Genomic DNA, 12,426 nt, shown 5'->3' with positions numbered 1-12,426 from the left:
GACAAATTACTAACTACAATCGAGTCGTAGTCAATTCGGATTGAGTGCATAGTTACGTTAACAAATAAATAAAGGGTGATCCATTTTGAGGTTTCCTACTTTGTTAAAGGGAAAATACAGAAAATTCAAATTTAATGGAGAATGTTTATTATCAATCGAAAGAACATTCTTCGGAATTTATTTTTTAATATTTCAAATGTTGGCCGTTGCTACGTCTCAGATGGTTCATCCGTTGAGTCTAATTTTCGTTGACTCCTTCGAGTATTTCAACTGGTAACTGGCGAATGACACGCGTGATGTTTTGCTCCAAGCGGAATTGTTCGCATTGACTAAATGGATTCGCAATAGTCGTTACATTCCCACACAGGAAAAAGTCTAACGGTGTGATATCACAATAACTTGTTGGCCAATCAACCGGCCTACTAGTGATGAGCGATATTTCACTACCGGTGATTTTTTCACTGTGATTGAAAAATCGCTTATAGCAACAGTGATCAATTTTTGTAAATATCAGTGATTTAAAATCGCTATTGCAGTTAAGTAATTTGAGTTCGATCACAGTAGCTATAGAGAAGTTCAGTGCTTTTGTTCTATCACAGTACATATAGGTGTTCAGTAATTCTAATTCGATCACTATAGCAATAACAGTTCAATAATTCTAATTCGATCACTGTAGCAATAGCAGTTCAGTAATTCTAATTCGATCACTATATCAATAACAGTTCAATAATTCTAATTCGATCACTGTAGCAATAGCAGTTCAGTGATTCTAATTCGATCACTGTAACAATATCAGTTCGAAAGTAGCAATCACTGTTCAGTACCAGTATCAGTTCGAAAGTAGCAACATGTAACAATATCAGTTCGAAAGTAACAATCACTGTTCAGTACCAGTATCAGTTCGAAAGGAGCAATCACTGTTTAGTAACAATATCAGTTCGAAAGTAGCAATCACTGTTCAGTGGTCACAGTAGAAATTTTAGTTGTGATTTTGTTAATTTTGGATACGGTGATTACAAAAGCAGTTAAATGTACTCAAAATATATTAATTAGTTAATAGTGATTACAAAAGCAGGTAAATTTTCGATATTGTTAAAATTAATAAAAATTTAAATGTAAATAATTAAAAAAAAAATTGGAGTACAAATTCTCATAAATTCGTTTTTTTTTTGTTGTGATCGCAATAGCAATAAAAAATCACAGTGATTTAAAAGTAGCAATCACTGAAATCACAGTGATTCAAAAATAGCAATATCGCTCATCACTACGGCCTACAAAGTTAAATTATCTGCTCACCGAAGTGTTCTCTCAATAAATCCATTGATTGATGCGATGTGTCCGGTTGCGCTTCGTCCCAAATGTGGCAAGTTTGTTTGTTTAAATATTCATTGAGCCAGCAATGGCCCATAGAGCGAAGTGATGTCGCTTGGGAAGGTCGAGCAGCTTCAGTTCTTGCACCTTTGTACGATTTCAATTTAAGATCTCGACGTAAAATGCGCCAATTCATGCCATACGTCAGTCCGAGATCTGTCAAAAAAAGTCTACTCAAAAAACCCCTACTTGATTCACCCGTTATTTATTCAAGAAAATCATGTACCTGTGACGTGACTTTTTGAATTTGTATTATACTTACACATTTCTGACAGAAAAGCAAGTTCCGAAAAGTAACAAAAATTCCGGATAGCACAGGACCTCTATTTGATAGAAGTTTAGTTTATGTAAATTATGTCATATAAACAACTAATTTTTGAAAATGATTGTTGTACCGTCATAAAACATTCCCCAAATAATTTTGAGGAATGCTGGCGATTTAACAGTCCTTGGCCGAATGAAAATTCCGGTCGGTACCGGTTATGTAGCACCGACTGTCGTGGGAACGAGTCTATTATATCGACAGTAAAACATGGGAACAATTTTTTTCAATTTTTTGGATATTGTTGGCGTTATCCTTAAAGTAACAAAAAAGCGCTCAATTAGTTTTTCATATAATAACAGCATGTACATCTGTATCTGTTATCCATAAGGATGAGATAATGTTGTGTAAAATAATACTTTCAATATTAGCGTTTGAATGTCTGTTGTATAAGTCTTTCGTAATCCATACAATTATATATGCATTAATTCTAAAACTACTAAATACAAATAATTTAATATTAATAAAAGTTTTGTGGGTCAACCAAACTAATCATCTTTTGCTATAATTAAATATATATATAAGCATTTTATCGATTTCAACGTGTATATTTAATAGCCCGTCAGACGCTTGCGCTGTTTTTGCGGAAAAAAAAGGAATAACATGACCAGACCACATACTATATATCAGGACTAAATATGTCATAAACCATACTATAACAATGCCCACTTATTTTACATTATGTCATTTTAATAAGTCTATAAAACATGTTTTTATTTTACAAACTACTCCTGTGGCTCCGCGGGCGAACAAAGCGCCACAATGGAATTCCGCTATTTATTACGATCTTGTGCTAGCCTCTTGTTTTGACTCCATCTTGTTTGGACCTTAGATATTTCGATGTCCAAATTTCTTTTCCAGGTTAGTGTGGGTCGGTCTTTTCTTCGGCTACCTTGTGTATTCCAGTCGATCGCGTTACGAGTGCTTGTATCTGGATTGCACCTCAGCACATGTCCGAGCCAGCCGCATTTTCTATTGAGAAATTCGGTACGTAAGGGTGTTTGGTTAGTGCGTGACCACAAGTCCATGTTAGAGACGGTGACGGGCCAGAATATGTGGCAAATGTAGGGAAGGCATCGGCTTGTAAAAACTTACACCTTTTCATTGTTTCCATGTTTCGCAACCATATAGAAAGGCTTCACGTCAAGTACCTCATGGAGATGGCGTATCTGTCAAGAGCATTAGGATACGTGGCAAAAGTACGTTTTCACCTTTGCTTTGGCCTGTCAAAATAATGGTATCGATAATTTTGCTCATAATTTTTTTTCGGACGTGGTGAACCCAAATTGATTGTCCAGCTAACGAAAGTTCTTTAATTGTATCCCATGTTGTATTGCATGTCAATTTTATGAACCAATCTGGAAAATCATACGCCCGATTTTGATTTTTGAAAAGAAACACTTATTTTAAGTTTCAACAAGATTTGTAACCGTTTTTAATTACACTTTTTGTTTATTATACGTTACCAATATATTGACATTATAGTCAATATCGTTTAGAAGCATGCCCAATTATCTCTAGCAAATGCATTTTCAAAATATCCATGTTCTGTAAATAATTTTGTTTAACAACTTTTTAAGAAAAAGAGCTATTGATGTAAAAATATAATTAAATCAATTGTGTCTAAACATTGCCTTCTTATATATTTATATGTCCGATAACTATTTAGTTAGACGAAGCGCTTCTAAGTAGTAACGCTACCTATGGATTAAGGATGTTGAGTTATTCGAAAACAATTTTGAAAGTACGTTATTAGACTATAGACTATAGATGCGGCTAGATTAGGTTAAGCTGGTAGGCAAGAAAGTCACACGTTTCAGCTGGAGTGCCATCATGTAGTCAATGAGGAGTAGTCCCTTAGGATGACAGCGCTTGACGCGAATTTCAAAAGGTGGTCTCATTAACGATACCTCTTCCAGATTATTGTACTGTGAGGCCACTGCCTTGACAATGCAGTACAAGCGTACAAGTGAGGCTCCATTGTTTCACTGTTACTTTGCTTTAGACATTTCCTACAGTTTTCACAATCTGTCAGCCCCAGCTTGTAGGCTGTGACCAGCGAGTAGGCCGACCATGTTCCTACATTTCCTTCTAACGCTCGTCAGTAGGAATTCCTTGTACTTCTGTTCGACCGTATAACCGCAGCTCATTTGGCGCAGATTAAAGTACCTTCCCATACGCGGTATTCTCCCTACTTCTTAATATTTTCACACTAGGAGCAGTCAGTCGCAATACAGGAATTTGAGACGATTAAACAGGAAAAGTAAACCTTATACTTTGCAGAGCCCCCTAAAATAGAGACTATGTTGAGAACAAAATCGCCTTTTCCAAAATTTTCGTTTTTCTTGTGTTGTAAATAACAAATGTATTAGTGGTGATTACTACATGCTCCTGTACTGCTATATATAATTCGAAGTGTACGCGTGGCGGTATTAACGGGATTGAAACAATATAAGTTGGTAATAAGGAAAAAATAATTCCGCTAACAATAATATTGCTGGAAATTTAGATTCAACCATCAAGGAGAAAAATTATCAGGAGGAATTTAAAGAAAATAATGTCTCACTTATTAAAACAACACAACCAACAACTCAAAACTCAGCACATAATCAAGTACCTCTGCGATTTTTAATGAACCCGCTTGGAAAAGTGCGTGACATAACGTCCGTGAGTGACTCTTTTAATATTGAAACTGGTCTTTTGTCGCCCGATAAATGTGCGGAACTTATCACAGCGCTACAGACACAAAAAGGCAAAGGTAAATCTAAATATGTATATGAATATTTGTTGGTAAGTGTAGAACTTTAATAAACAATTTAAATGAGAGTAGGCGTTTTTAGGTACTACAGTAGAATTCCGATGACCCGGAACCAAAAAAAAAAAAAAGCAGTGGTATTTCGGATAATCGAAATGAATCAAAACTTTTCATTGCGACCAAGTCCGTGATGCCCTGCAAATGTAATAACTGTAAGGCAACCGATTGGCGCTGTCTTTCAAACCACTTAAAAGCAACATCTAAAGCTTCTGCGTGAGGTGGTACTTCACATACCATCTCCAGTTTCAGTCTCTTCATCATCTTCTCTTTTCTTACTGTTCAAAGCGTCAATGATTTATTCAACAGTTAATATTTGGAATCCAGGGTCTTCATAAATGCAGTTCAACCACTCCTTAATATTCTCTTCAACGCACACTTCGCCAATGCTTCAATTGAACTCACTGGTGAACGGATCGGGTGCATTAGATGGATGCATCCTATTTATATATGTTGGTGCTCGATAGCACTTTCGTATGATGGATCCACCATCGCTCTATGATAACCGGGGCGCGACAAAGTCCGTATACTGTTTTTTTCACTTTGGCTCGCTTTAGAGGATCGGGTGCGACCGGAAGATGGCTCAAACGTTTCGGAGGAAGAATTATATAGAATTAAATTGGCGAATAGAGCCCAGACGTATGTGTTCGGATAATCGGGATTCTACTGCAAATAGTTATTGTATTGTACTAGATAAGGTCGCTCGTGTACTGGAAGAAAGATATTACAACACGCAACACCAGTTAGGTATTTAGCGCGGATAAAGATTTCACTGTGTTATCTATATTTAGTATTTATTGCGTTACCCTTGAATTTGGAGGCTATTATTGTGATTTATATATACATACACATATAATATTCTTTACCCATTCTATTTGTAATAAAATAAATTTTCATTTTGCACATTTTTATATATAAAAAATCTACGCGCATATCACCGCTCGTCTACGCTGCTTAATGCCGCTTCATGCTTAATGTGCATCATTAATTTTATATCGCTGTACTGTGCTCTGCGGCAACAAATGAAATTCGGCGCATCTAATGCTACAAAATTCCACGCGCAAAAGGTGCTGAGCTTTTTGCCAAACGCCGCAGGAAGTCTGAGAAATGGGTGGTTGACGATAAAAGTGCACGCACTGAAAGTCCATCCGGTCTTCCAGATTACCAACAGCAGCAGCAACAGTTTAAGCCAGCAACATCTCCGAGTATTTTACCTGCTTATTCTGATGCGGGCAAACACCGCGTACAATTGAATTTGCATCAGGAGCAAGTACTAGAGAAATATGTTAAACCCGGTTTGAAAGTGGTAAAGACACCATGGGAAGCAGCACTGGAAACTGGTTCAGCTAGCACAGCTTTTCTTGACGATGACAGTCGAACACAGCAGACATCAACACCGGCATTATCTCCAGCCCCGGTGGCGCAATATCAATATACGGATCCTACCAATATCGACACCACGCCATATAAGAATGGTCTCACTGCGGATTACAGCATAGCACCTTCCCAAGTTTGTATAACTTTTTCTAGAAAATAGTAATGAATATGCCTGGTTAATTGTACGCGAAAAATAAAAAAATGTCCAAACAATTAACCGTGTTTATTCAAAAAGATATTTATTATGGATAACTTACCGTCACTCAAACAAGTACTCACATGTTGTCACAACAGTAAGTTTAGTAGTTACGTTAGATTAGGTCAAGCGATAGATCGCCGCATCTATAGAGAGTCTCACTTAAACAAAGCCCGACAAAGTCGACAAAGCCCTTGGAGCGCTATTTTAAAGTACTTAAGTCGGCTAATGTCCATTCCACTCACCAAGATCTTGCTACTGCACAGGTGCTGGTTGTTGTCCAGCGTTTGGCGAGCTACCTCAACGTCAGTGTGTCCAGCGCTCTTGAGCAACTGAGCTCGCTTCCACACCGACGTCAATGTTGCTAGGGTACCTTATCTTATTATCTCTTATCCTTTAGTTTAAGTGAAGTTCTACGAAGTCATTATATAAACATGTGAACACTGGTTTGAGTGACTGCATAATTGAACCAAAAAAGACATGGCACATATTAGTCTTTGATTAATATAATTGATATATTCGGTGTATTTTCTTGATTATCTATGTTATAAATTTTAATGATATTTCTAATCGAATTGTATTTCTGATTTCTTAATAATAGGAACAATCACAATCATATTTCCCAACGGTTAAACCAAACTTTGGTCATAATCCACAACGTGAGTTGGCTTATAAGCCTAGTTTACCGCAAGGTTGGAAAGCGCCAAGTCCTTCACTACCAAAAGGTAAGGAAAAGAAAAATATTTAGTAGTTTATTTATTTATTAATTTACTTAGCCGGTGTCTAAGATATGTATGTAACTTTTCGTTGATTGAAATGGCCTGGCTTGGCCATGAAAATAGTGTGAAAACTATGTCTATATATGCCTTTAAAAGTAGTCTTGACTAAAAAAATTAATTGATTCGTTCGCAACAAAATATATATATATTTTATAAATTCAATTTAATTTCCGTGTAATGTTGTTTTCGCATTTCATTGAGGAGGTCAAACAAACTCTGATATACAGGTCGAAATTCTATTCTGTTCAGCGGAAAATGTTAATTTATACCTACTATCTGGGCTACATAATATCACGAAAAATATACCTTAGATTCGGAAGAAATTAATGCGCGGGTACTACAATGACCAATTTTACTCTCGTAAAACTGACAGAAACACAAAGTCGATTAACGCTTCTTTCGATAGCTAAGTGAGATCTACTTCATTCATATATCTGTACAGATATGAATACTACGTATCAATATTCCTATAATAAATAAATTCTTATCTTTCTCCAATCAAACAAATCACCTGTGTTGGCAATTTATCCTAGCATATGAAGTTTTTGGTATGTAGATAATATCCGTTGTAAAACTCACAAACTTTATTGTTAATAGACTGGTATGGTAGGTAGGTTGTAAGGCTGTTCCTTAGAGGGAAACACACGTAGACTATGAAAAAGTCCATGCAGCTTCTTCAGCTAGCATCCGGTAATATATTTAACTTATAGCGTGAATCCCGATGCCCGACGAGCAAAGCAGTAGTCAGACCTACGCGAGTTAGATATAGGGTTATATACATCAAAAAGAAATGAACGTCCGCGCAACGGATAACCTGAGTAAAAATTGAGATATTTTAATGAAACTTGGAACACATGTTCCTTGGGACCGTGAGAGGGTTGCTTTAGAAAATGGGCAAAATCTGCACGTCCACAAAATGGCGAAAACCGAAAACACATAAAGTGTCATAACTAAGCCATAAATAAAGTTATAAAAGTAAAATTTGGAACAAAGGATCGCACTAGGGAGGGGCATATTTGGATATAATTTTTTTGGGAAAGCGGGCGTGGCCCCGCCGCCAAATCGGTTATTTGTATATAGTATATCTCGCAAACCAATGAAGCTATATAAACCAAACTTTCTGCAGTAGGTTCTCTAACGTACCTCACCACACACCATGGAAATAGTTGAAATCGGATAATAACCACGCCCATCTCCCATACAAAGGTTAGGTTGAAAATTACTAAAAGTGGGTTATCTAACTAACGAAAAACGTCAGAAACACTAAATTTTTAAGAAGAAATTGCAGAAGGAAGCTGCACTCAGATTTTTTTACAAAATGGAAAATGGGCGTGGCATCGCCCACTTATGGGTCAAAAACCAGAAACTACTCGACCGATTCGAATGAAATTCGGTATATAATATTTTCTTGACACCCTGATGACACGTGTGGAAAATGGATGAAATCGGTTCACAACCACGACAACTTCCCATGTAACACACTTTTGTACGCCATCTTATTCCTTCACTTTATAATATATACATAAGGAAACAATGAGAATAGCGAAATAAATCTTTACACAAATACTGTATATGATCTGTGACATCACTTGTGAAAAAATCGGACTATAACTTTTCAAAGCCCTGAATATCGAATATGAAGAATTCAGTGCCCCATGGTAATTTTTCACCGAATATTTCGGTAAATCTCTCAGGTATCTTATTTTAATTCAGAGCAAATATTTTTCTTCCAATAGTGTGTCTCTGTACCAGAAATGGTTAAAATCGGGTCATAACTTCCCATAGCTCTCATATACGTAATTATAGGATTTTCAAATTTGGTCAAATTGTGTGTTATCTTAATAAAAATATATCAATAAATTGCGCGAGTATAAAATGTTCGCTTCCACCCGAACTTAGCCTTTCCTTACTTGTTTATAAAGCATTCATTATAAAGCATTATTATTTTTTTTAAACCCGGTCCAACGTAAATCTTTAAAGACGATGAACAGATTGTAAGGTATGAGTTGGAAGTTGTCAGTGAAAGTAATAAGACCAAATCGGAGGATATACTCAATCAATTCATGCGTTCACCGAAGTTAAGAGTGTCACCAATACCAACAAAAGAATTGGTACTATACAAGGATGCAATCTTGGAATTAGAGGATATGAGTATGAAACGACAAATGCAGCAATCGCATAATAAGGAGGATAAAGAAATAAGTAATAACAAACCAGAGCGACTGGAAAAGTTGGAAAACAATAGCAGTACATTAACCGAAAATGTGAGAGAAGAGGATTTAAAACAACCAGCATACGTACCTATACAGAGTGAACAAAAGAAACAACAGTCACCGAGCCAACAGAACTTCAAGGAGCACGAGGTGGATGAAAACGAAAACGGAAATGAGGAAACTGAATACGTCAAAATTGCTGTGCGTGATCTAATATTGAACTATGAGCAACAGTTAGTTAGGGAGGAAACCATAACTAAATCAGTGAAACCAAACCAAGCAAATAATGATGAAATTTATGAAATAGCAGACTTAGAAACTCCTCTAGCTGACGATAGTGAATTGTTTAGTGAACAGCGAAAAAATGTTGATACTTGGCCCGAATCCGCAAACTATCAATTACGAAACGAAATCGAAGGCAAGATAAACCAATAATATGTGTATAATGGTATATGTTTTCTCCTAAACGCACTTTGTTGTTTTCCGACCGGAAACTCCTAATGAATACCATAATAATGTTGCATGAGTCGATTCGTTACACAACTGTTACATATCATGGCAACCAATTTTTTTTATTTTATATTAAAATAATACGCCATATTTGTACAAGTCATGTTTTTCCTTGTAGGTGTAAAATGTTTTAATTTACCAACTTTTCGAACAACTATGTAACTAATTCCGGCTATATGTTGTTTCAGGTTTGATTTAGTCTCTGGGTATTTAATTTATTTACTGACAAGTGCATATAAGTAAATATGATAATATATAAAGGAGTTTTTAAAGAGAAAAATACAGAAAATTCAAATTTAATGGGTACTGATTATTAACATTCATGGGTATTTATATTTTAGAGATTATCTCTTTCAAATATTGGCTGCGGCTACGTCTCAGTTGGTCCATTCGTTGAGTCCACTTTTCAATGACTCGATCGAGCCTTTCGACTGGTAACTGGCGAATGACACACGTGATTTTCTGCTCACCGAAGTGTTCTCTCAATAAATCTATTGATTGATACGATGTGTTGTCAAATGTCGTTGAGATCACGAGCTTCAATTTTAGGCATAAAATAGTCGGTTTTCATGGCGCGACAGCGGTCAACAATGGCCAAAAAACCGCTTGTCGTGGACAGCATAACTCATTATTGGTTGAACCAAAATAAAAAAACCAAAAATATTTTGTTAGTAAATGGATAAAACTAGTTAATGAACGAAAAAATAATAAAATAGTAAAATTTTGTTGTTAGATTTATAACAAAAAAACTCACATTTTTGGTCAAATTTTCGCCATATATTTACGTGAATAAATAGCTAAAAAAAATTAAATTAAATCCTTCGTTCATCACCTAGATTATATCTAATATCAAAGATGTGTGCAAAATTTGAACAAAATCGCTTCAAATTTCGAGAAATCGTGTTCACCGACTTCAAACTGACTGATGGGCGCAGCTTCTAACTAACTCTTAGAATTGTAGAAAATTAGAATTGATTGAACTTTTTGGAGAATTTTACTATTTATAAGACAAAAAAAAATTGTCCAAATTTTGAAAATTTGAAACCCACCTAACTGCTTGACCCCTTTTTAATTTTAGTTTATTAGAAAAATGTATAAACCATATTTTTATTTTTTCGATACTTCACATAAGTTAATGGATTACAAATTTTCTTCAATGACCTCAATTTGGGTGTTATATATTTCGAAATTGGAAGATTTTATATGAATAAATTGTTTATTTATGATTTAATTCGCCAAGAAACTGATTTTGAGCATTGTTCATCCACGTGTTATTACAGTGCACATTTTTGACCGCCCAAGATAGGTGTCCGCCTAAGAGCGGGTCATTTGTTGTCAAAATCTAACTTGGTGCATGAAAAAATGTCCGCCCAAGAGAGGTGTCCGTTAGAGATTTCTCTGTATAGGTTTTATGTAAAAAAACACATTTATAATTGAAACTAATACAACTATTTTCTTTGACAATTATTTTTAATATTTACAGAGCTATATGTGCCAAAAGAGATATCGTTGGAGAGTTATGCCCCACCACCCGTGGTAATCAGCAAGGAACCCGAGCACTACAAGCCATCCTGGCAGCAAGCATCAGCAACTACCTCAAGCGCCAGCACCTTCCCGTTGGCAAGGCCGAGTCATGGTGGTTTCAGAAGTTACGCTCCACCAAACAGCGATAGGCCAGTACAGCATCAAACTGTGCCTCAAATCAATTATAATCCATCGCCATTGTCTTACGACAAGATCGCTAAATTTGAGAATGCTGATGAGCAACAAGCGCAAAACAATGAATACAACGCACAAACTCGTCGTTTGCCGATAAGGTCGAATGTAGACAAAGTACAAAATATTGTGCCCGCAGCATACCAGCGTCCAGCCAATATCGAGCGGCTGCCAACTACGCCATACCAATCGAACTTGCGGCCAACAGATATCAATGTCAATTACAATCGGTTTCCCACACCTGTCTACATAAAACGAATTAATCCCAACGAAATTTTGCATGGTCAAAATTATAATAACACAGCACGCGGTTGGAAGTCAAGTGGTATCTCTAGCTATAAATCGCCATGCGATAACAGTTTCAAAACTCCCAATATTGAAAGCTGCGGCATTTACCAGCAAGTGCCATTGACTGCTGCCAATACTTTACCCTATACAGATTTTTAAGCAAATATACATACATATGTACCGAATCGAGGGAACGGCAAAATACGAGTAATAACATGAATATACTATATATATATATTGCAAATAAATATAACTTAGGTGATTTGACATTTCGACTTTTTATATACCATGTTTCATATGTAAGTCGAAAAACTGCTAAATATGTACCCAAGTATGTATGCATTTTTTAATCATTATTACCCACACTGCTCTCGAGCAAAATAAATTCAAATCTTGTTTGTCTACCTATATAAGCTTATACTATTATAATCGTGATAGAATTGAATATCATTAACTCAGTGAAAACATATTAACACAGTTTTTTTAACCTTCCAATGAAATATCCTATACTTGAATAAACATTGATTAAAACACGAAGTCCAGAGATCTTTTATTTCTTATTGGACTGAAAATATTAAATGAAAATATTTTTTTTTATATTGTACTAAACTAATCTAATACATTTGTATATACTAAACTAATTTGTTGTTTTGTTATAGCATTTTCGCACAGCCAAACTAATTAACTTCATAAAGTTTATAATTGAGAAATATTTTTGTCTTTCGCACTGCCGGGCACTCGATTAACGAACAACTGTTTGACATTTTTAGTTTTGCTGTTCATGAACAGTTGGTAGGTTTCAGCAGCTGATTGCTATTTTACCAATAAACGCAGCCAAATTT

The 12,426-nt window shown here is 35.7% G+C and overlaps 1 protein-coding gene across 6 annotated transcripts in view; it reads left to right on the top strand.

Annotated features, from left to right (window-relative positions):
- LOC105218330 (putative mediator of RNA polymerase II transcription subunit 26) overlaps positions 1–12,121 on the top strand; it is a 43,499-nt gene extending 31,378 nt beyond the window's left edge. For 3 of the 6 annotated variants that reach the window (XM_054235438.1, XM_054235437.1, XM_029044219.2), the window contains 5 exons: positions 4,203–4,451; positions 5,573–6,015; positions 6,680–6,803; positions 8,838–9,488; positions 11,064–12,121. In XM_054235438.1, coding sequence (XP_054091413.1) covers positions 4,203–4,451; positions 5,573–6,015; positions 6,680–6,803; positions 8,838–9,488; positions 11,064–11,743 — 2,147 coding nt within the window. In that variant the 3' untranslated portion in view covers positions 11,744–12,121. The remainder of the gene's footprint in view (positions 1–4,202; positions 4,452–5,572; positions 6,016–6,679; positions 6,804–8,837; positions 9,489–11,063) is intronic. The other 3 variants (XM_054235440.1, XM_054235439.1, XM_054235441.1) reach the window with 2 other exon arrangements.
- Positions 12,122–12,426: the final 305 nt, after the last annotated feature.

This window comes from Zeugodacus cucurbitae, chromosome X, assembly GCF_028554725.1.
Source record: "Zeugodacus cucurbitae isolate PBARC_wt_2022May chromosome X, idZeuCucr1.2, whole genome shotgun sequence".
In the NCBI taxonomy this organism is placed as follows: domain Eukaryota; kingdom Metazoa; phylum Arthropoda; class Insecta; order Diptera; family Tephritidae; genus Zeugodacus; species Zeugodacus cucurbitae.
Note: the sequence above shows the minus strand (reverse complement) of the source record. Positions and strands in the feature narration are given on the sequence as shown.